Here is a 21,121-nt window from a genome sequence, read left to right on the forward strand (position 1 = left end):
GTTTGAGTCGTGCCAATCTGTTGTCGATTCTTTGATGAAATGCCTACCTGTGAAGCTAAAAATGACTTCTTGGCAAAACTAATGGGCAAGCTATGGAGGACCCGCAGTTCCAATTCCAGCCGGTTCCAGCTGAATCGGCCGAAGGTGGTCTGACAGGCCGGGAGTAGCTACGAGGGTCGGAAATGCATGCTTTTTGGCGATCGTCTGTAAAACGGGGTCTACTTTGAGATAGACATGGAATGACGCCATTTGGGGTGACCCTCCTTGTAGCCGCTTCACGAAACAAGCATGTCTTTAGCATTCAACAAAATGAAAAACGGTTTTTCTTGTTAAACAAGTTGGAACCTCGCTTTGGCAACATTTTTTGCCATCACAAGACGGAGGCATGCACCAAATTAGGGCATATTATCAAAAACTATTCAACGGATGCGGCCATGTCATTGCTAGTTTGGCTTGAAAGCCATGAATCTTCGTTCATGGTAGGTCGTTTTTTAGAACACTTTTTCAAGAAAACACCGGTATTGCAAGTTTAGTATTTTTGCTAGTTGGTAGGCCACATTTGATGTTGTGACGCAGAGGTCTCTCATTTTTTGATTTTTTTGGATTTTTTTACGATGTTTTAACAAACCGGCCGATTTCGTCGCGGCGGCCGTCCGTGGTTAGGGTTTGAGTCATCCCAATCTGTTGTCGATTCTTTGATGAAATGCCTACCTGTGAAGCTAAAAATGGTTTTTGGGAAAAATAACGGGCAAGCTATGGAGGACCCGCAGTTCAAATTCCAGCCGGTTCCAGCTGAATCGGCCGAAGGTGGTCTGAATGGCCGGGAGTAGCTATGATGGTCGGAAATGCATTATTTTTGGCGATCGTCCGTAAAACGGGGTCTACTTTTAGATAGACATGGAATGACGCTGTTTGGGGTGACCCACCTTGTAGCCGCTTCACGAAAAAAGCATGTCTTTAGCATTCAAAAATATGAAAAAGGTTTTTCTTATTAAACAAGTTGGAACCTCGCTTTGGCAACATTGTTTGCCATCACAAGATGGAGGCATGCGCCAAATTATGGCATATTATCAAAAACTATTCAATGGATGCGGCCATATCATTGCTAGTTTGGCTTGAAAGCCATGAGTCTTCGTTCATGGTAGCTCGTTTTTTAGACACTTTTTCAAGAAAACACCGGTATTGCAAGTTTAGTATTTTTTCTAGTTGGTAGGCCACATTTGATGATGTGACGCGGAGGTCTCTCATTTTTTTGATTTTTATTGAATTTTTTACGATGTTTTCAAAAACCGGCCGATTTCGTCGCGGCGGCCGTCCGTGTCTAGGGTTTGAGTCGTGCCAATCTGTTGTCGATTCTTTGATGAAATGCCTACCTGTGAAGCTAAAAATGATTTTTAGCAAAAATAACGGGCAACCTATGGAGGACCCGCAGTTCAAATTACAGCCGGTTCCAGCTGAATCGGCCGAAGGTGGTCTGAATGGCCGGGAGTAGCTACGAGGGTCGGAAATGCATGTTTTTTGGCGATCGTCCGTAAAACAGGGTCTACTTTGAGATAGACGTGGAATGGCGTCGTTTGGGGTGACCCTCCTTGTAGCCGCTTCACGAAAAACACATGTCTTTAGCATTCAAAAAATGAAAAACGGTTTTTGAAATTTTTATGGTGTTTTCAAAAACCGGCCGATTTCGTCGTGGCGGTCGTCTGTGGCTAGGGTTTGAGTCATGTTTTTAGCATTCAAAAAATGAAACTTATATTGTTTCATACATGAGCATGCACAAAAACCCATAATTTTTTCTTTCATCCATGAGCATGCATAAAAAATATCAATTCCCATCAATTACCAAACTGAATATTCATAATTAAGAAATTGACATGTTTAGATGACACTGTCATACAGCATCCATGAGCTTCACAAAATTAAACCTGACATACTTAACATTGACATGTTCAGATTACACTACAAGCTAAAACCTAACATGCTTAATATTGCCACTTCATTTCTTAACCTCTTCACTCCTCCTTCTTCTCCTTCATCAACCTGATGCGCTCAGAGTGGTGAATCCCAACGCGGATGTACTCCTCTACCACAATTGGCATGGTCCTATCGCCAAGCTGTGGGATTGCAGGCGCCACCACCATCACGAGGTCATTGTCAGGCACCACCATTGCGAGGTCATCATTGGGCACCACAATTGCGAGGTCGTCGTCAGCCACCATAGCAAGGTCATTGTCCGCCACCACCATAGCAGGGTCGTCGTCAGCCACCACCATAGCAAGGTCGTCATCCGTCACCACCATAGCAGGGTCGTCGTCAGCCACCATCGTAGCAAGGTCGTCGTCAGCCAGAATAGGCTGCTCCTCGTCATCCTCGCTTTGCTCCTCGTCATCCCCGCTGCTGCTCCCATTGCCTGGCCAAATGCAACAAACTGTGAACATGGTGTTGTCGTCGTGCAGGTAGAGGAAGCCAAAAGTACAGGAAGAAGATAGGTAGAGAGCTTACTGGCATCGTCGTCGTGCTGGTAGTACATGCGGCACATGGTGTTGTCGAACATCTTCACGGTGAACATGGCGTCGCCGTCGTAGCGGAAGACAAGGAAGTACCCGAGCTGTAGCTCATGGGCGCGGACGAAATGCTCCCAGCCGGGCCCTAGGTACATGTGGCCTTCACCATCGAACAGCACCAATACGTCGCACAGCCTGCGAAGCCCGCTGCCGGCCTCCCGCAGCTTCACTTTGTGGGGCTCACGGTCGGCGAGCATCTTCGCAAACTTGTCAGGCAGCCTCTGCAACGAGGGTCAAGCAGTGGTTAATTGTGCCAATCAAGCACTAGACAACAAAGTGATGATAAAGAAATGAGTGATGATAAATATACCTGCCTACTGCAAGATTTCTCAATTACGATCTCGAAGAACTCGAAACCTTCCAAGCCAGCCATCTCACTTCTCTGAAAAGAAGCATTGTAAATTAAACAACAGGACTGGACATAAATAGGAAACAAGCACTTCAAAACAGTAGAATATTTACTACATGTGTTTGCCAGGGCCTCAATTTGGAATACTCCTATAAATGGCAATGGCCTCAATTTGCTACTACTATAAAAAAGCACATCAACATCAATAGCATAGTAAACTAACATAGCAACATCAACATCATTAGGTGACCACCAACAGCAACAGCACTAAAATCTACTATAAATGGACCAGAACACAACTAGAACCATATCTACTATAAATGGACCAAAAGCTATAAACAGGACACAACTATAAATAGGACTGGACATTGTTCCATATCTATAAATGGACCAAAAGCTATAAGTTACTGTTCAGGAGCTGACCTTCTAAGGGATAATTACGCCTGGAGCTCCTGTAAAAGAGTGAACAACTTCAATATTATTGTACAGCAAAACAACAGTTTCAATATTACAATAGAAAGAAGTCTCAGGTTTATCAAGCACAACAAAACAACAGTGTGACTGAAAACAAAAGAGGTCTCAGGTTTACACTGAAAAGGAAGAGCTAGTTATGCATGATGTCTCCGGTTTAAACAAAAGATCAAGACCACAACTTTAACAAGAGATATATAGTCAGTCCAATTGAACAAGAGATATATAGTCAGTCTGGACAGTAGCATTATGAGTATTTAAGTGGAGATGTAGCCCAAGGATGGATTGATGCCCTGTGATCTTTGTGATCATGAGGTGTGAGAGATCTACTGCCAAAGCAGCCCTCCCTTCCCCTACCCACAAACATACAGAGGCAGAGGCAGGACCACCATGTTCTCCCTCACTCGCATGTACACAAATACCACACAGAGCAAGCACTGTCCTAGATCTATCTACGCATCAGTAGCAAAGAACCACCACAACAAGTTGCATATGCTTGCCTCAATCACAAAAGAAAGAAACTGCGGCAATTTCTTCCCCCCTCACCCTCAGCAACACCAGAATAAACAAGACAGTTAATAACAACCCTAATCAAACCCTAATCTAATCCAACCCTAATCTAATGCAGTCCTAATAAAACCCTAACCAAATCAAACCCTAATCGAATCCAATCCCTATCTAATCTAATCCAATCTAGGCAGCGGCAAGAACCCTAATCTAACCAGTAGTAGAAAATGGAGTTAAGAGGAAGGAGAGAGAGAGGAAGGATTCCTACCTCAGGAGAGAGAGGAAGGAGTCGGCGGCGGTGGGAGAGGAAGGAGTCGGCGGTGGCGGTGGGGGAGGCCGTCGCCGTCGATGGAGAGGAGGAGCAGGTCGAGTGGAGAGGAGGAGCGGGTTGAGTGGGTAGGAGGAGTGAAGAAAGGAGTGGGGAAAAGAGTGGGTCCACTTCTCAGCGAGTGGAGGAGTGGGGACTGGTTTGATATATTGAAAAGGGTGGGCATAGATTAGAAAACCAACACCCTCTTCATAGCCTAGTGGTCGAAACACAGTGAAATAAGCGCCAGGTCGTGGGTTCGAGCCCCCGCTCGCGCATATTTTTTGGCCGCGCGTTGAGCCGCGCGTGGGATGGAGCTAGCCAATATATGTATATAATGAAACAACTAGACACATTGTCAACATTCTCTTGCTAGCTCATTGGTTCAGGACAGGGTGAAACATGCGCCAGGTCGTTGGTTCAAGTCCCCGCTCGCGCAACTTTTTTTATATTAAAAAAATTCAGGATCTGTAAAAACAACATCAAAACAATATTTTGCCATCAAAATGTTCACTGACAAAAAACAGCTCTGAAACAACATCAAAATTACAGCCATCAGCTCTGAAACAAATCAATATTTTGTGCCATCAGCTCTGAAACAAAACAAAACAATATTTTGCTCCATGCTAGAAATTTGAAACTTCATGAAAACTTCAAGCACTATGAATCTCCATCAGTATAAAACTTCAAGCACTGCTACAAAAACTACATTTTGCTCCATATTACAAAAACTACATTTCGCTGCTGGAATCTTCATTTTGCTACAGCCATCAGTATAACTACATCACATCAGCTTCATCATTTTGCTACAGCCATCAGGATCATCATTTTGCTACAGCCATCATTTTGCTCCTAGAATCTTCATTTTTCTACCTAGAGAGAAGATTGATCAGGTCACCAGTCCCATAGATACCAAAACAAAGAACATGGAGTAATAGTATTAACCTTCGCCAGTCCATTCGCTACTCATCGTCGTTGATACGAAAACAAGGAACTCTATGCCCACTCCTGTTTTCCTCATCATCACTACAATATTGCAGCATAGTATGATCAGTCCTGTTTTCCTCATCCTCGCTCTCATGTCCATCCGCTACCACCTTTCGTCTTTTCTTGATGCCTTCAACTGTTCCAGCATCAACGATCACACGTTCCCGGTCCCTTCGCACTATGCTTTGTACCAGAACTTCCATAGAGTCATCATCAGCTTGCAATGGAACTTCCGTAGAGTCATCAGCTTGGTATATTAGTCCACCATCACCGGGGCCCTTTTCCACTTCAGTTTCAGTCACACTCCGCAAGTGTCTGTGCTCAAAGTTTTGCACAACTCGCCATTTTCCATGCAAAAGAGTGTCTGGCAGATAAAACACCATTGTTGCTTGTGTTGTTAGAATAAAGGGATCACTCTTATACCAGCACCTTGCAGTGTGATGCTTTTGAAGTGGCCATCATATTTGACAAAAGAGTCTCTCTTCTTCTTGCTACCAAGATCAAACCAGTTACAGCGAAATAAGACAACCGAGTGATGGATGCCTCCACTAGAGTTGTACTGCAACTCTACGATGCTTCTCAACTGACCATAGAAGTCAATGATCTCACGATCATGTGACCCCGCAGTGACAATTCCACTATTCTGTGTCTTCCTTATTTCCTCGCGGTCAACGGTGTGTTACCGGACACCGTCAGCAATGCATGCTGAATACACTCTCACTCGCTTATCCGGTAAGCATGCCAAAGCAAATAGATCATCACTGACCTTCTTCTCCTCATGCAACTTTCCAATCTGCACAAATAAACCATTTAGCAAACAATGGTATTTAACAATTGGTGAATAACACGGAAAACATCAAACATGTGGCTAAAGATCTCACATGATTCTTAAACCAATTAGCAAACCCCTTGGCAACCCTTTTATCAACATTGATCTTGCTTTCTTCCTGATTTAACTCTTCCTTGCATTTCCTGCAATGCAAACAAAACATGTGAATTAAAACATTAGGCTGGTGCCAACCCAAGCAAAAAAAATATAATGAGTGCACAAGATATAATGTACTCGATATATGGTAGAACGTCGGCGCAATTGCTGAGCACATACCAAACCATCTTGTCATACTCATCACCAGCCTCCAAGTATTGTGAGGCTCCAAGAAAGTTCACACCATGGTTGAAAACAGAGACATCACCACTTTGCGAATCAGACCACTCTCTATTTCTGCCCGGCCAATTCCATCTTGTTTCGACATCGCCAAAGTATCTAGAGCAAAAAGTCAAGCACTCATCAACGACATATGCTTCAGCAATAGAACCTTCAGGTCTTGCCGTGTTTCACACATAACGCTTACAAGTAAGCAGCCTTCTTTCGATTGGGTACATCCAACCGTATTGCACAGGGCCTCTAAGCATTGCCTATTTTGGTAAGTGTACCGCCAAATGGACCATCACGGTGAAGAAAGCTGGAGGGAAAATCTTCTCGAGCTTGCAAAGAATAATTGGGATTTCTTTTTCAAGTCTTTCCAGGACAGTTAACTTGAGTGTTTTGCAGCACAGTTCTCTAAAGAAATTTCCCAGCTCAGCAACCGCTTCATATATATCCTTGTCCATGATTCCTCGGAGGCCCGCCGGTAAAATCCTTTGGAGGAGGATGTGACAATCATGGGTTTTCAGTACTGAAAGCTTGAATCCATCAGAAGTAACACACTTTGCTAGGTTAGCAGCATAACCATCTGGAAATTTCACCGCTCTTAGGAATTCACAGAATGCAAGCTTTTGTTCTTTACTCATTGTATACCATGCTCGTGGCATTTCAAATGAATCTTCATCTTCATTGTGCTGTAGATGCAAATCTTCTCTTATGCCCATGTCCTCCAAATCAAGCCTAGAACTAACTGTGTCCTTTGTCTTCCCTTCAATGTTCAGAAACGTCCCTAGCAGATTCTCGCATATGTTTTTCTCAATGTGCATTACATCGAGATTATGCCTTAATTTCAGATCAGCCCAGTATGGCAGGTCCCACAAACAAGACCTCCGGTCCCAACATTGACCTTCCTCACGCTTTCTTTTCTTCGCGAGCTTTCCTGGTCTCACATCTTTCACCTTTTCAAGTTGCTGCTCCAACTCTTCTTTAGTGAATTCAGCTGGCTTGTCACGGGTTTCATTCTCACCATTAAAATCTTTGCTTCTTCGCCAGCGATGGTTTCGGGGAAGAAAGCGGCGGTGACCAATATAGCAGATCTTGCTCCTTATTCTCTTTGAGCAAGGGTCTTTGTCACAATGGACACATGCCTTATAACCCGTTGTGATCCTCCTAGACAGAGTGTGCAGAGCTGGGAAATCATGGATGGACCATATGATTGCAGCACGTAGATTGAACTTTTCTTCCGGACTCAAGGCATCGTATGTAGGTACACCAGTCCAGAGCTGGAGCAGTTCTTCTACGAGGGGCTCCATAATGACATCAAAATCCTTTCCTGGAGACTCTGGACCCGGGATAAGCAATGACATCATGAAGTTGGACTGATCCATGCATGCCCATGGTGGCAGGTTGTACGGCACCACAAAAACTGGCCACATGCTATAAGACGTGCTCATGTTCCCAAACGGATTGAACCCATCTGTGGCAATGCCAAGTTTTATGTTCCTTGGATCTGCAGCAAAATCTAAATGTATACGGTCAAACTCTTTCCATGCCTCTCTGTCTCTTGGATAGCTCAGCTCATTCTCCACAGGTTGCCGCTTCAGCTTGTGCCACTGTACCTCACGCGATGATTTCTTCGAGATGAACATCCGCTGCAGCCTTGGTATCAACGGAAAGTACCTCAGTACCTTCTCCGGTATTGACTTCTTCCCATCAGCATCTTTCCACCTAGAGGCATTGCATTTTGGACAGTTGTCATGCTTTGCTAAATCCTTCCGAAACAAGACACAGTTATTTGGGCACACATGTATTGACACATAACCTAACCCCAGCCTGCGGATTATGCTCAATGCTTCATCATAAGATCTGGGAACACAACTATCAGGGAATTGCAAGCTCAAAAGGCGGAGTATTGCGTTGAATGCAGCATTGCTAATCCGGTAGAAAGACTTGATGTGGAGTAACTTCACGGTGAAGGTAAATCTTGAAAATTTACCCCCTTCATGAGCTGCGCGCTTTGCCTCCTCTAAACCTCAGCAAACAACGACTTCGGTCCATCAGCACGATCTTCAGCATCGTACAAATCCTTCAATAGGTCAGGAATCCTATCATCTTCATGCCCATCCTCTTCCTCCAAACCAGCATTATCTCGCAAAACCTTTTCCAGGAAATCAATGCCAGCATCACCACCACCCATCATATGAGGGGCATGTGTATCAGCTTCAAAATGTTGAGGCTGTCTGTCTGAAGGTTCTCCATGATATATCCATCTATCATATGTTCTGGAGATCCCATTAAGAAGCAGATGATCTTCCACTCTTCCTTGAGCCATTCTTGGACGGTTGAGGCATTCACAGCATGGGCAAAGAATGTGAGCATCGTTGGCAAAATTTGCCCGAACAAATGCCATGAAATCATCAACTCCTTTCATATGTTCTTTCAAAAACTTTCTAACTCCTTTTCTAATCCAGCTTCTGTCCATCTGCCAAAGACAACAAATTGTTGCAACTTAGCAAATCAATCTAAGTGCATCAAGATTAATTAATGAAAATGGATGGCAGTAATGGCAGCTAAAAATCCAGAAAATTTTATATGCTAATTGCCTAACCACAACATTGAAACAAACCAAACTATAAATCAAACCAACACTAAAATTGGCATGAATTTATGTTGCAGAGAAAGCTAATTCAAATTAAACCAAACCAAGATTTAGAAGGATCATGTTTCTGGGAAGACCAAGCTAGCTAGCTCCTAACAAATACTATGTTGTTTCTCTCAATTACAATTACTATTATCCTAACAATCTGTAGACAAACAATTGAAGAACAATTGAGGCCATCTAGCTCAAATTCCCCCCAAATCTTAACGGAACAAGGCCTTAAGAATTCTTAACAAACAAGCTGAAGAACTCCTAATACTACATCAAGAAAATTCATCTATGCAATATCTACCAAACAAGCAAGCTATCTCCTAACTCCTAACAGTGCATCAACAAAATTCATCTATGCTGAAGAACATCTGACTGAAATCCATCTCCCACTGAAGTCCATGCTCGGGTGACGAGGTGCAGATAATGAGAGAGGAGAGGGGGAAGAGGTGAGGGGTGCATACCGGGAGGTGTGCTTGCGGCGGCGGCGAGTCCCCCATGCTCGGCGAGCCTCTCCTTGCGTGGGCGAGGATGTCATTCCTGCCCCCGCCCCCACCACCGTCGGTCGCCCACGCCCCTGCTGGTCCCTTCGCCTACACGCCCTGCCTCGCCTCCGCCCCCTGCTGGTTACCTCCGCTGCCGACCCCGCCCCCGCCTCCGCCCCGCCCCCTGCTGGTTGCTTCCGCCGCGAGGCCGTGGGCGAGGTCACCTACGGCGAGGTCGTGGGCAAGGCGAGCGGCCCCTGCTAGTTGCTTCGGCCGCCGGCCACGCCCTCATCCGCCCCCTGCTGGTTGCTTTCGCCCGGCACCCACCGCCCGCCGCCCACCGGGCCCGCCCCTGCTGGTTACTTCCGCCGCCGCCCGCCGCTACCTGGTCGGAAGACCTAGAAAATGCTAAGTGTTGCTCTGTTCGATGCCACCCGCCGCCACCTTGTCGGAAGGTCCCACTTGTCACTGATACGAGAGAGCCGTGGTTTTATATACTATATAGAAAACTACCCACACATTAGCAAACATCCCTCTCTATCCTAGCGGTACCGAACGAGCGAACCCAGCGCCAGGTCGTGGGTTCGAGTCCCCGCTAGCGCACATTTTTTAGGGAATTAAACGCTCGCTCACCCACCTGTCAAATGGGTCCCGCCTGTCAGTGTTGCTCTGTTCGATGCCACCTGGTCGGAAGGTCCCACTTGTCAATGATACGAGAGAGCCATAGTTTTATATAATGTATAGATAAATTCCCATACATGAGCAACTGTCCCTCTCTAGCCCAGCGGTAGCAAGCGAGCGATGCAAGCTCGAGGTCGTGGGTTCGAGTACCGCCTCACGCATCTTTTTGGGCGAATTAAGCGCTCGGCCCCACCTGTCAAACGGGTTCTGCCTATCAGTGTGTGCCCCGTCTGTCTGTTGAATATTAACATTTAAGAAAAAATGACACCTAGACAGTGACACATAAGCAAGGTTGCTGAAGTGGCTGCCTAATCATCCTAATTCATTCAAACTCAAGCGCAGTGACCGTTTTATATTGGTCGTTATCAGCTAGGCGTGAGGCAGTGGACAGTGCTTCCTGCTTTACGACCATTTCCTCTAATGAAATTACGACCTTTCTGACCAGAATGGTCGTTATGGGTTAGGGTTTGGAGCCCCCCGAACAGCTTTTGACCAATTGGTCTAAAATGGTCATAAATTTATGACCAATTCTTCTAGGGTCACTAACAGAAGGTCACAAGTTGACATATTTCTTGTAGTGGGGGACGATCGCAGCGCCACGGCAAGACCCTTGCCGGGCGCATCAGCAGGGCCACAGCCAGGCCCGCGCCTGCCAAGACTCCACCGCTGTCCCCAAGCAGCCGCTAGCTCAACCAGCTGGGCAGGCACCTGTGTGGCGACGGGCGGCCTCAACACCAACCCAGCAAGCACCTGCGTGGTGGCATGCAGATCTTCGTGAAGACTCCACCACCGCGCCACCTCAGCAGCCTGCCTGCCTACATGGCGCTGCACACATCGTTGGCCTAGGCACGTGTCGAAGCGAGGCGGAGCAGCGACGGATGGGACGGGCCTCGTTCCCGTCCTCGATGAAGCTAATGGACACCTAAGTAGCACATTTAATGCACTTTGTCCCGTAATGCCGGGTGATAAGCTCATGCACTGTACACCTTTCCACCTCCTGTGTGCCACTGTGGCAACCCCTTTTTCCTATAAAAGGAGGCCCGAGGCGACCAGGAGAAGGATTCGGCTCTTTGGAACTACGCAGCCACCATAGCTAGTTCGAGAGCTCAAGAACACTCCGAGATACACACCAAAGCAGGACTAGGGTATTACGCATCCTCGCGGCCCGAACCTGGCTAAACGATCTTTGTGGTAGCTCCTAAACCCGCTCTTCTCACAACCCCACGCCCACCTACCGTAGAAGGGATTCCAGTGATCTCATAGGTGTCGCTTCCCCGACAAGTTGGCATCGTATATGTGGCAAAGCCACCATTCATAATTTTTATACATGTCACTCTTGAGTCATTGCACATCCCGGTACACCGCCAGAGGCATTCATATAGATTCATATTTTGTTCTAAGTATCGAGTTGTAATTCTTGAGTTGTAAGTAAATAAAAGTGTGATGATCTTCATTATTAGAACATTGTCCCGTGTGAGGAAAGGATGATGGAGACTATGATTCCCCCACAAGTCGGGATGAGACTCCGGATGAAAAATAAAAAAAAAGAGGCCAAAGAAGCCCACAAAAAATGAGAGAAAAGAGAGAAGGGGTAATGTTCTATCATTTTTCCACACTTGTGCTTCAAAGTAGCACCATGATCTTCATGATAGAGAGTCTCCTATTTTATCACTTTCATATACTAGTGGGAATTTTTCATTATAGAACTTGCCTTGTATATTCCAATGATGGGCTTCCTCAAATTGCCGTAGGTCTTCGTGAGCAAGCGAGTTGGATGCACACCCACTTAGTTTCTTTTTGAGCTTTCATAAACTTATAGCTCTAGTGCATCCATTGCATGGAAATCCCTACTCACTCACATTGATATCTATTGATGGGCATCTCCATAGCCCATTGACACGCCTAGTTGATGTGAGGCTATCTCCTTCTATTTGTCTTATCCACAACCACCATATTCTATTCCACCTATAGTGCTATGTCGATGGCTCACGCTCATGTATTGCGTGAAAGTTGAAAAAGTTTGAGAACATCAAAAGTATGAAACAATTGCTTGGCTTGTCATCGGGGTTGTGCATGATTTAAATACTTTGTGTGATGAAGATGGAGCATAGCCAGACTATATGATTTTGTAGGGACAGCTTTCTTTGGTCATGTTATTTTGAGAAGACATGATTGCTTTGTTAGTATGCTTGAAGTATTATCGTTTTTATGTCAATATTAAACTTTTGTTTCGAATCCTATGGATCTGAACATTCATGCCACAATAAAGAAAATTACATGGATAAATATGTTAGGTAGCATTCCACATCAACAATTCTGTTTTTATCATTTACCTACTCGAGGACGAGCAGGAATTAAGCTTGGGGATGCTTGATATGTATCCAACGTATCTATATTTTTTGATTGTTACATGCTATTACACTATCTGTTTTGGATATTTTATATGCATTAATATGCTATTTTATATTATTTTTGGGACTAACCTGTTAACCTAGAGCCCAGTGCCAGTTTCTGTTTTTTTCCTTGTTTTTGAGCTTCGCTGAAAAGGAATACCAAACGGAATAAAACTTCATGATGATTTTTCTTGGACCAGAAGACACCTAGGGGACTTGGAGTGCAAGTCAGAAGAGCCAGAAGGCAGCGACAAGGGTGGAGGGCGCGCCCTAGGGGGGAGCACCCCCGCTACCTTGTGGGCCCCTCGGCGACCCCCTGACCTAGATCTTCCTCCTATATATTCCCAAAACCACCAGAAGCATCCATGAAAACACTTTTCCACCGCCACAACCTTCTGTTCCCGTGAGATCCCATGTTGGGGCCTTTTCGGGCATCCTGCCGGAGGGGGATTCGATCACGGAGGGCATCTACATCAACTCTATTTCCCTTCCGATGAAGCATGAGTAGTTTACCTCAGACCTACGGGTCCATAGATAGTAGCTAGATGTCTTTTTTCTCTCTTTCATTCTCAATACCATGTTCTCCTCGATGTTCTTGGAGATCTATCTGATGTAATCTTCTTTTGTGGTGTGTTTGTCGAGATCCGATGAATTGTGGATTTATGATCAGCTTATCTATGAACATTATTTGAATCTTCTCTGAATTCTTATATGCATGGTTTGATATCTTTGTAACTCTCTTCGAATTATCGGTTTCGTTTGGCCAACTAGATTGTTTCTTCTTGCAATGAGAGAGGTGCTTAGCTTTGGGTTCAATCTTGCGGTGTCCTCACCCAGTGACATAGTAGGGGTAGCGAGTCACGTATTGTGTTGTTGCCATCGAGGATAAAAAGAGGGGGTTTACATCAGATTGCATGAGTTTATTCCTCTACATCATGTCATCTTACTGAAGGCGTTACTCCATTCTTTATGAACTTAATACTCTAGATGCATGCTGGATAGCGGTCGATGTGTGGAGTAATACTAGAAGATGCAGGCAGGATTCGGTCTACTTGACACGGACATGATGCCTATATTTCATAATCATTGCCTTGGATATCGTCATAACTATGCGCTTTTCTATCAATTGCTCGACAGTAATTTGTTCACCCACCATATTGTTTGCCTTCAAGAGAGAAGCCTCTAGCGAAACCTATGCCCCCGGGGTCTATTTTCCATCATATTAGTTTCTGATCTACAATTTTGCAACCTTTTACTTTCAGACCTATAAACGAAAAAGCCCAAAACATATTTTATCTTTTGTTTATCTATCTCTATCAGTTCTCACCTCTGCAAGTGACTGTGAAGGGATTGACAACCCCTTTATCGCGTTGGGTGCAAGTGTTTGATTGTTTGTGCAGGTATTGGTGATTTTCGCATTCTCCTCCTACTGGATAGATACCTTAGTTCTTAACTGAGGGAAATACTTATCTCTACTTTGCTGCATCACCGTTTCCTTTTCAAGGGAAAAAACAACGCAAGCTCAAGAAGTAGCAATATGCGGTTTCGACACTCGGATACGGCTCAAACCCTATCCGCATCCTCCGCCGCTCCACCAAGATTCCCCTCCTCCTCCACCCCAATTTCTCGCCGCCGGCAAGCCTAAAAAATCCATGGATGGCTACGGAAGCTCTACGGATGACGTGGAGCGCTGCTACCGCCGCAGTCCGACGCCGCACGCAAGCGGGGCTTGCGGAGGTGGCTCAACCACGGGAGCCGGTGTTCGAACGCCGCGAGCTTGATGAGTACAAGCGCGAGCTCGCCCGCCGCTGCCATGCCTCCTCCGGCTCCTCTGTCGCGGGGAGCTCATCCGCGGGTGCCTCGAGCTCACGGCTCACTCTGGTCAAGAGAGAGTCGGAGGAGCTCGGGCCGCTCGCCGTCAAGCTGGAGGCCGATGCGCCGCCGCGTTGGGGAGTGATCGGCCCAGAGGACTACCTCCCCAGGGGCAGGAGGAGCATCTAGAGCACGCCATCATGGAGCGCTCGGCAAGGGAGCTCGAGGACGCTGACGTGCTCCGCCGCCGCGAGCTCGACTACGAGCGGATCTTCCTCGAGCAGGGCGTCGCAGGCGCCCGCATCCAAGGAGGCGGACCTGCGGGTCATGAAGGCGGAGTAGGCCAAGGCCTTCATCGACCTCGACTCTGACGAGGGCTGAGGTCCTCCGGCTCCTCCGCCACGTCGTCACCGCTGCGAGCTCGTCGGTTTTGGTAGCGTAGGCTTGCGCCCGCAGATTACCCCCTAGTAGTATAATGTAGTACAATGTGGATGAACTATGTATGAGACTAATGTAGTATGATGATGAACTATATATGATCAATGTTGTTGCAAGTTTCTTCCGCGAATGCTTTTAATTTTAGGTTTCATATACGGGGTCTGATCGGCAGCACACGAAATCGCCCCGCAAATCACATCTGCAGCAAACTGTAAACAAGTTTTGCGGGTCGGCATTATATGGGGTCTGCTAGAGATGCTCTTACACGTTTGGCTTGGACATGCAACTAGGTAGGGTGGGTTAACATGTTGGAGCTGGATGTGAAACTAGATATGGGTCGGGGCAAGTTGCATGTTGGGGTTGGACATGCAACTGCAACACGCGAGTTGCAAGTTAGGATTGGACATGCAACTAGATAGGAGACGAGGCAACTTGCATGTCGAGGGTGGACATGCAACTAGGTCAGTGAGTTGCTTGTTCTAGTTGGACTTGCTGCTAGTACAAAAAATGGGTTGGGCCACAGTTGCGTGTACATGTTGGACTTGCAACTGAGAGAAAAAAGCGCCCATGCCCCCAATAAAATGTCAGGGGTAGAACTGCAAACTGGGGAAAAATATTCGACCCCCAGCTGTCTGTTGAAGGTGGACTTGAAAATTGTGAAATGATGAAAAGAAAAAAAGAAACAGAAAAAGAACAAATGGAAAAGGAAGAAAAGAAGAGACTGACTTTTGAAAAGAAAATGGAAAAAAAGAAAAAGAAAGGAAAAATGTGAAAAAAAAAGAAAAACAGTGAAGAAAAGAAAGCAAAACAAAAAATGTATCCTACCTACTTCGCTGGCCCATCTATAGTTTTCTTGCCGTTCGCATGTATGATGCAGCGGCATTTTGCCGCAATGAGCGGCTTATAGGGATTTTGATTTGTTTATCCCAGCCCACACGACACCCCATCGTGTATTTTTCTATTTTCATTTTTATTTAAGAATGTTATAATCATGTATTTAAAATTATGCATCATAAAGGTTTCTCCAAGAATTTTTGTCTTCCTCTTCTCAAACAATTACATTCAGGCTGAAAACAAACAGTTGTCGAGGAAAAGAAAGGATAATGTTGCTCTCTAGAAAAGGTGTATAGTGGCCTTCGTCAATGGGATAAATGCTCCAATGTATGCTACAAGGCAACTAGCATTTTGTTATGGAAGTTCATGAAAGAATGTATTTTTTGTTGGAAAAAATGTTGGACATGCAATTACCTTCCGGCAACACCAATTCCGCAACCCGACCCCACCACACCAAGTTGCAGTAGCATTGAAGGGCGTGCAATGCGTTCCGGGGGCAACACTAGTAGCTGCGAATTGAAGGTGGGATGAAACAAACTATGGCCCAGTTGCATGTCAAAGATGGACTTGTAACTAGGATGAAAAGTAAAGCACGGTCTCAGTTGCGAGTCGAGGATGGGTTTGCAACTGGGAGAACTACGAGCTGAGTTGCGAACCTAGGATGGACTTACAACTGGGACAACTACAAACTACGGGCCCAGTTGCGAGTCAAGGGTCAACTTGCAACTGGGATAAATCAAACTACGGTCCCTGTTGCGTGTCAAGGGTGGACTTGCAACTGAAATGAAAGACAAAACAAAGGTCCATTTGCGAGTCAAGGATCGGTGGGCTTGTAATTGGGATAAAAGAAACTATGTGTCTAGTTTTTAGTCGAGGGTGGACTTGTAACTAGGACAACAATAACTACGAGCTCGTGAACCGAGGGTGGACTTGCAACTAAGATAAAAACGAAATACATGCCCCGTTGCGAGTTGAAAGTGGATTGCAACTAGGACAACAACAAACAATGGGCCTAGTTGCAAGTCGAGTGTGCAATTGCTACTGGGACAACAACAAAACAATGATACTAGCAGCGAGTCACAGATGGACTTCCAATTAAGAAAACTATAAAACAAATGAGCTCATTTGCGAGTCAAGAGTCGCATGTGACTGGTAAAACAGACTACGGTCCCCGTTGCGAGTCAAGGGTAGACTTGCAACTAGGATAAAAATAAAAATACATGCCTGGTTGCGAGTCGAGGGTGTGCTTGCAACTAGGAGAACTATGAGCCCAGTTGTGGCTCGAAGGTGGACTTGCAACTAGGACAACTATGAAACTACGAGCCTAGTTGCGACTAAATGGTTGACTTACAACTGAGATGAAACAAATTATACTCCTAGTGAGGAGTCAAAGGATGGGCTTGCATCTGAGATGAAAGACAAAACACATGCCAAGTTGCGAGTAAAGGGTGGGCTTGCAACTGGATAAACAAACTATGGGCCTAGTTGCGAGTCGAGGCTGGACTTCTAACTAGAACAGCTACATACAACTATGATACACGTTACCAGTCGATAGTGGACTGGCAACTGAGATGAAAAACAAAACACATGCCCCGTTGTGAGTTGAGGGTGGACTTACAACTAGGACAACTACAAACTACAGGCCAGTCACGAGTGAAGTTTGGACTTGCAACTAGGACAACCATAAAACTATGATCTGAATTGCGAGTTGAGGATGGACTTGAAATTAAGACAACTACAAAACAACGAGCCCAGTTGCGAGTCAAGGGTCGACTTGCAACTGGGGTGAAACAAACTATGGTCCCAGTTGCAAGTCAAGGGTGAACTTGCAACTAGGATGCAATAAACACATGCTTACTTGTGAGTCAAGGGTGACTTGCAGTTGGGAGAACTATCAGCCCTATTGCAAGTCAAGGGTGGACTTGCAACTGAGACAACTACAAAATTACAAGCCCAGTTGCGAGTCAAGGTTGACTTGCAACTAGGATGAAACAGACTACAATCCCAGTTGCAAGTCAAGGGTGGACTTGCAACTTGACTTGCAACTAGGATGAAAGATGAAACACAGACCCACTTGCGAGCCAAGGGTGGGTTTGAAACTGGGATAAAACGAACTACGATCCTAGTTACTTGTAAACTATATAAAATTGTGATACGAGTTGTGAGTCGAGGGTGGACTTGCAACTGGGACAACTGCAAACTATAAGCTCAGTTGCGAGTCAAGGGTGGACTTGCAACTGGGATGAAAAATAAACCACATGCCTAGTTGCGAGTCAATGGCGAGCTTGCAATTGGGATGAAACAAATTTACGGGCCCAGTTATGAGTCAATGGTGGACTTGCAACTAGAATAACTACACAAAACTACGATAGCAGTTATGAGTAGAGGGTGGACTTGCAGCTGGACAAAAAGGTGGCCCCAAATCACTACTAGGGAAAACCCTAGTAGTAGCGCGGGTTTTGAGGCTATCAGCAGCGCGGCCAGCCGTGCTACTACTATGGCGCTACAGCTAACTGTTAGTAGTAGCGCGGTCTGTTCCCGCGCTATTACTATTGACTATATCAGTAGCGCATTTCCGGAACGCGCTACTATTAATTAGCTGTAGCGATTTCCTAGCCCCGCGCTACTGCTATATCTTTCATCATTTCCCCTGGCTTCCTACCCCGTTTTTGCTTCGATAAATTGCAATTTCCAGATACTAGGTACTACTAGATATCAATTTCATAAAGCATTATAGGTAATAGGTAGTACTCCCTCGGTTCCAAATTACTCGTCGTGGTTTTAGTTCAAATTTGAACTAAAACCACGATGAGTAATTTGAAACGGAGGGAGTACTAGATAACAATTTCATATATACTCAACATGCATCCTCAAGCAGTACTAGGTGATATTGACAACGATCATCATATGTAGTTCTAGATGATATCGACGACGATCATCATATGTAGTTCTACATGATATCGACGACGATCATCATATGTAGTTCTAGATGATATAGCCACACACACATATGTAGTTCTAGATGATATCAACGACGAGCATCGTCCTCAAGCCTGGGCGGTTGGTGTTCCTGATAGTAATTAGGATGGCATCTCTTCCACCCAACCGAGTTTAAGTGTGTGCGACCGTTTGTGTCCATGCGGTAAGTACAGGTGGTGACGGAGTCCCTTGTGGTAAGGCGTAGTCCAGCTGAGCCTTCTTCATCAGGCTCGATACCACAACTCACAGATAGGTTCTTTGGCAAGTTCTGAATAAAAAAATATCAATTAATAAATAGCCTCGCACATACTCTTGCAAATATATTTCTATTAAGTATAGATTTCTACACTATGAAAATACACAGTACTACACATTTGTACTAATTAAGCATTAATTCTACTAATAAGTATATATGGATTATCTACACTATTAATAGTTCCTTGGATTCTACACTAATAAGCATGTGATCAGACTCTACACTAAAGCATATCATCGACTAGATTCCACACAGCATATCATTGCACTCTACACTAAGCATATCATCAGATAATTTGCATTTGTAAGTATAACAATAAAGCATATATATATATATATATATCATCAAATTACTACAGTCAGTATAACATACCATTTCATGCCGATCGACCATGGTACTTGTCAGGCAGGTCACGAATGGCACCCCGACAAAGTCATCACGCGGCGGAATTATGTCCCATAGGTTGCACACTTCCTCCTCGCTCAGCATCATTCTTTGAGCTACGATGGCTTCATGAAGTGGGTTCTCATCATCTTCATCAAGTGGGTCCTCATTATCTTCGTCATCTTCATCATCTTCCACGAGGTTGATATAAATGACAGCCAGCTTGGGTCTTTCTGCTCTAAAGGAGAAGCTGATCAACTCACCACCAGTAAGACGCATGCGGGCGAGGAAACGGGCCCATCCATCTCCTCCAATCTACGACATATTGCGTCCTTTCTCGACCTCCATAGTGTACGGCCCCCCAGGAGCCTCAAATGTCACAGTGTCTCCTATCAGCTTGTTGAATTTCAACCTCACATTGCATGGGACGATCTGTGTAAAAAAAGCAAAATGACACAATGCAGTAATGCCAACACTAAAAATAAAATAGTTGTTACATTTCATCCAATTTCTTGCCGCCGCATGACGAAAACTCGGCTGGAAGTAGATGCCGAACAGCTTGCCAGTTGCAAGGCTGCTGGCGCACCTTGACTTGCACAGTCGACATGGTGGTGGTGGTGGTGGCACCATTTTCCTAAAGCAATATGAGCAAAGGATTCACGATCCACTTCATAGGAAAGAAAAACAGTAGCATGTGATATTTTTGGTTCTTCTTCAGTTATATTTTCATAGTGGAACCCGATCCCAAAAAGTAAACAACAAGCTCTCAATTAACTTACTAACACCTTCTATAATAGAACCAACAGCTAGCAGGCAAATGCCAAATCAGCCAACAAGACTCAAAGCCAACAAGTTCTTAATTAGCTTACTAACACCTTCTAGAATATCTCTAGATGAAGAGATTCTTCCGCGAGAAGCAATTTGATGGACAATTATAATCCAGTAACATACAAGATGACAAGGTATCACCTACGAAAGCATTTCAGTGGCACCTATTGCCGAAAAAACTATTTGGCCCCTACCAAAGGTATAATCCTAAGATCTGTAATAAGTTATCTACCAAATCAAGGTACCACCTACCAAGACACATTTCATCTAATTTGGCCCCTATTGCCTAAGACAACTGATTAAAAAAACAAGTGGCAAATTTAATTGGGATTAAGTTAGCACTTGCAAACTAAATACTTGTATCAAAACCAATATCTAGCAGATCACGGTACCACCTACCAAAGCATTTCAACTAAATTGGCACCTACGTTTTGCAAAAAATAAGTTATTACAGAAAAACAAAAGCATCTAGTTATGCATATGAAATTCGTAAGCCCTCGCTGCATCTAGGTAGGGCATGAAGGAAATATGCCCTAGAGGCAATAATAAAGTTATTATTTATTTCCTTATATCATGATAAATGTTTATTATTCATGCTAGAATTGTATTAACCGGAAACATAATACATGTGTGAATACATAGACAAACAGAGTGTCACTAGTATGCCTCTACTTGACTAGCTCGTTAATCAAAGATGGTTATGTTTCCTAGCCATAGACATAAGTTGTCATTTGATTAACGAGATCACCTCATTAGGAGAATGACGTGATTGACTTGACCCATTCCGTTAGCTTAGCACCCGATCGTTTAGTATGTTGCTATTGCTTTCTTCATGACTTATACATGTTCCTCTGACTATGAGATTATGCAACTCCCGTTTACCGGAGGAACACTTTGTGTGCTACCAAACGTCACAACGTAAATGGGTGATCATAAAGGTGCTCTACAGGTGTCTCCAAGGATACTTGTTGGGTTGGCGTATTTCGAGATTAGGATTTGTCACTCCGATTGTCGGAGAGGTATCTCTCGGCCCACTCGGTAATGCACATCACTATAAG

The 21,121-nt window shown here is 44.9% G+C and overlaps 1 protein-coding gene and 1 pseudogene across 1 annotated transcript; both read right to left on the reverse strand.

The window, feature by feature from the left end:
- Positions 1–1,836: 1,836 nt before the first annotated feature.
- On the reverse strand, positions 1,837–4,301 carry LOC120963808 (uncharacterized). The gene is made up of 4 exons (XM_045228112.2): positions 4,157–4,301; positions 2,872–2,943; positions 2,500–2,782; positions 1,837–2,425 (listed from the first exon to the last, which is right to left on the reverse strand). Exons 2-4 carry the CDS (start codon positions 2,932–2,934, stop codon positions 2,010–2,012), a joined length of 762 nt encoding a protein of 253 aa, XP_045084047.1. The 5' UTR covers positions 2,935–2,943; positions 4,157–4,301; the 3' UTR covers positions 1,837–2,009.
- An 856-nt stretch (positions 4,302–5,157) lies between these two features.
- LOC141022513 (uncharacterized) lies at positions 5,158–8,808 on the reverse strand (annotated as a pseudogene).
- Between the last annotated feature and the right edge of the window lie 12,313 nt (positions 8,809–21,121).

The sequence above is a fragment of the Aegilops tauschii genome, chromosome 5 (assembly GCF_002575655.3).
Source record: "Aegilops tauschii subsp. strangulata cultivar AL8/78 chromosome 5, Aet v6.0, whole genome shotgun sequence".
NCBI classification, from domain to species: domain Eukaryota; kingdom Viridiplantae; phylum Streptophyta; class Magnoliopsida; order Poales; family Poaceae; genus Aegilops; species Aegilops tauschii.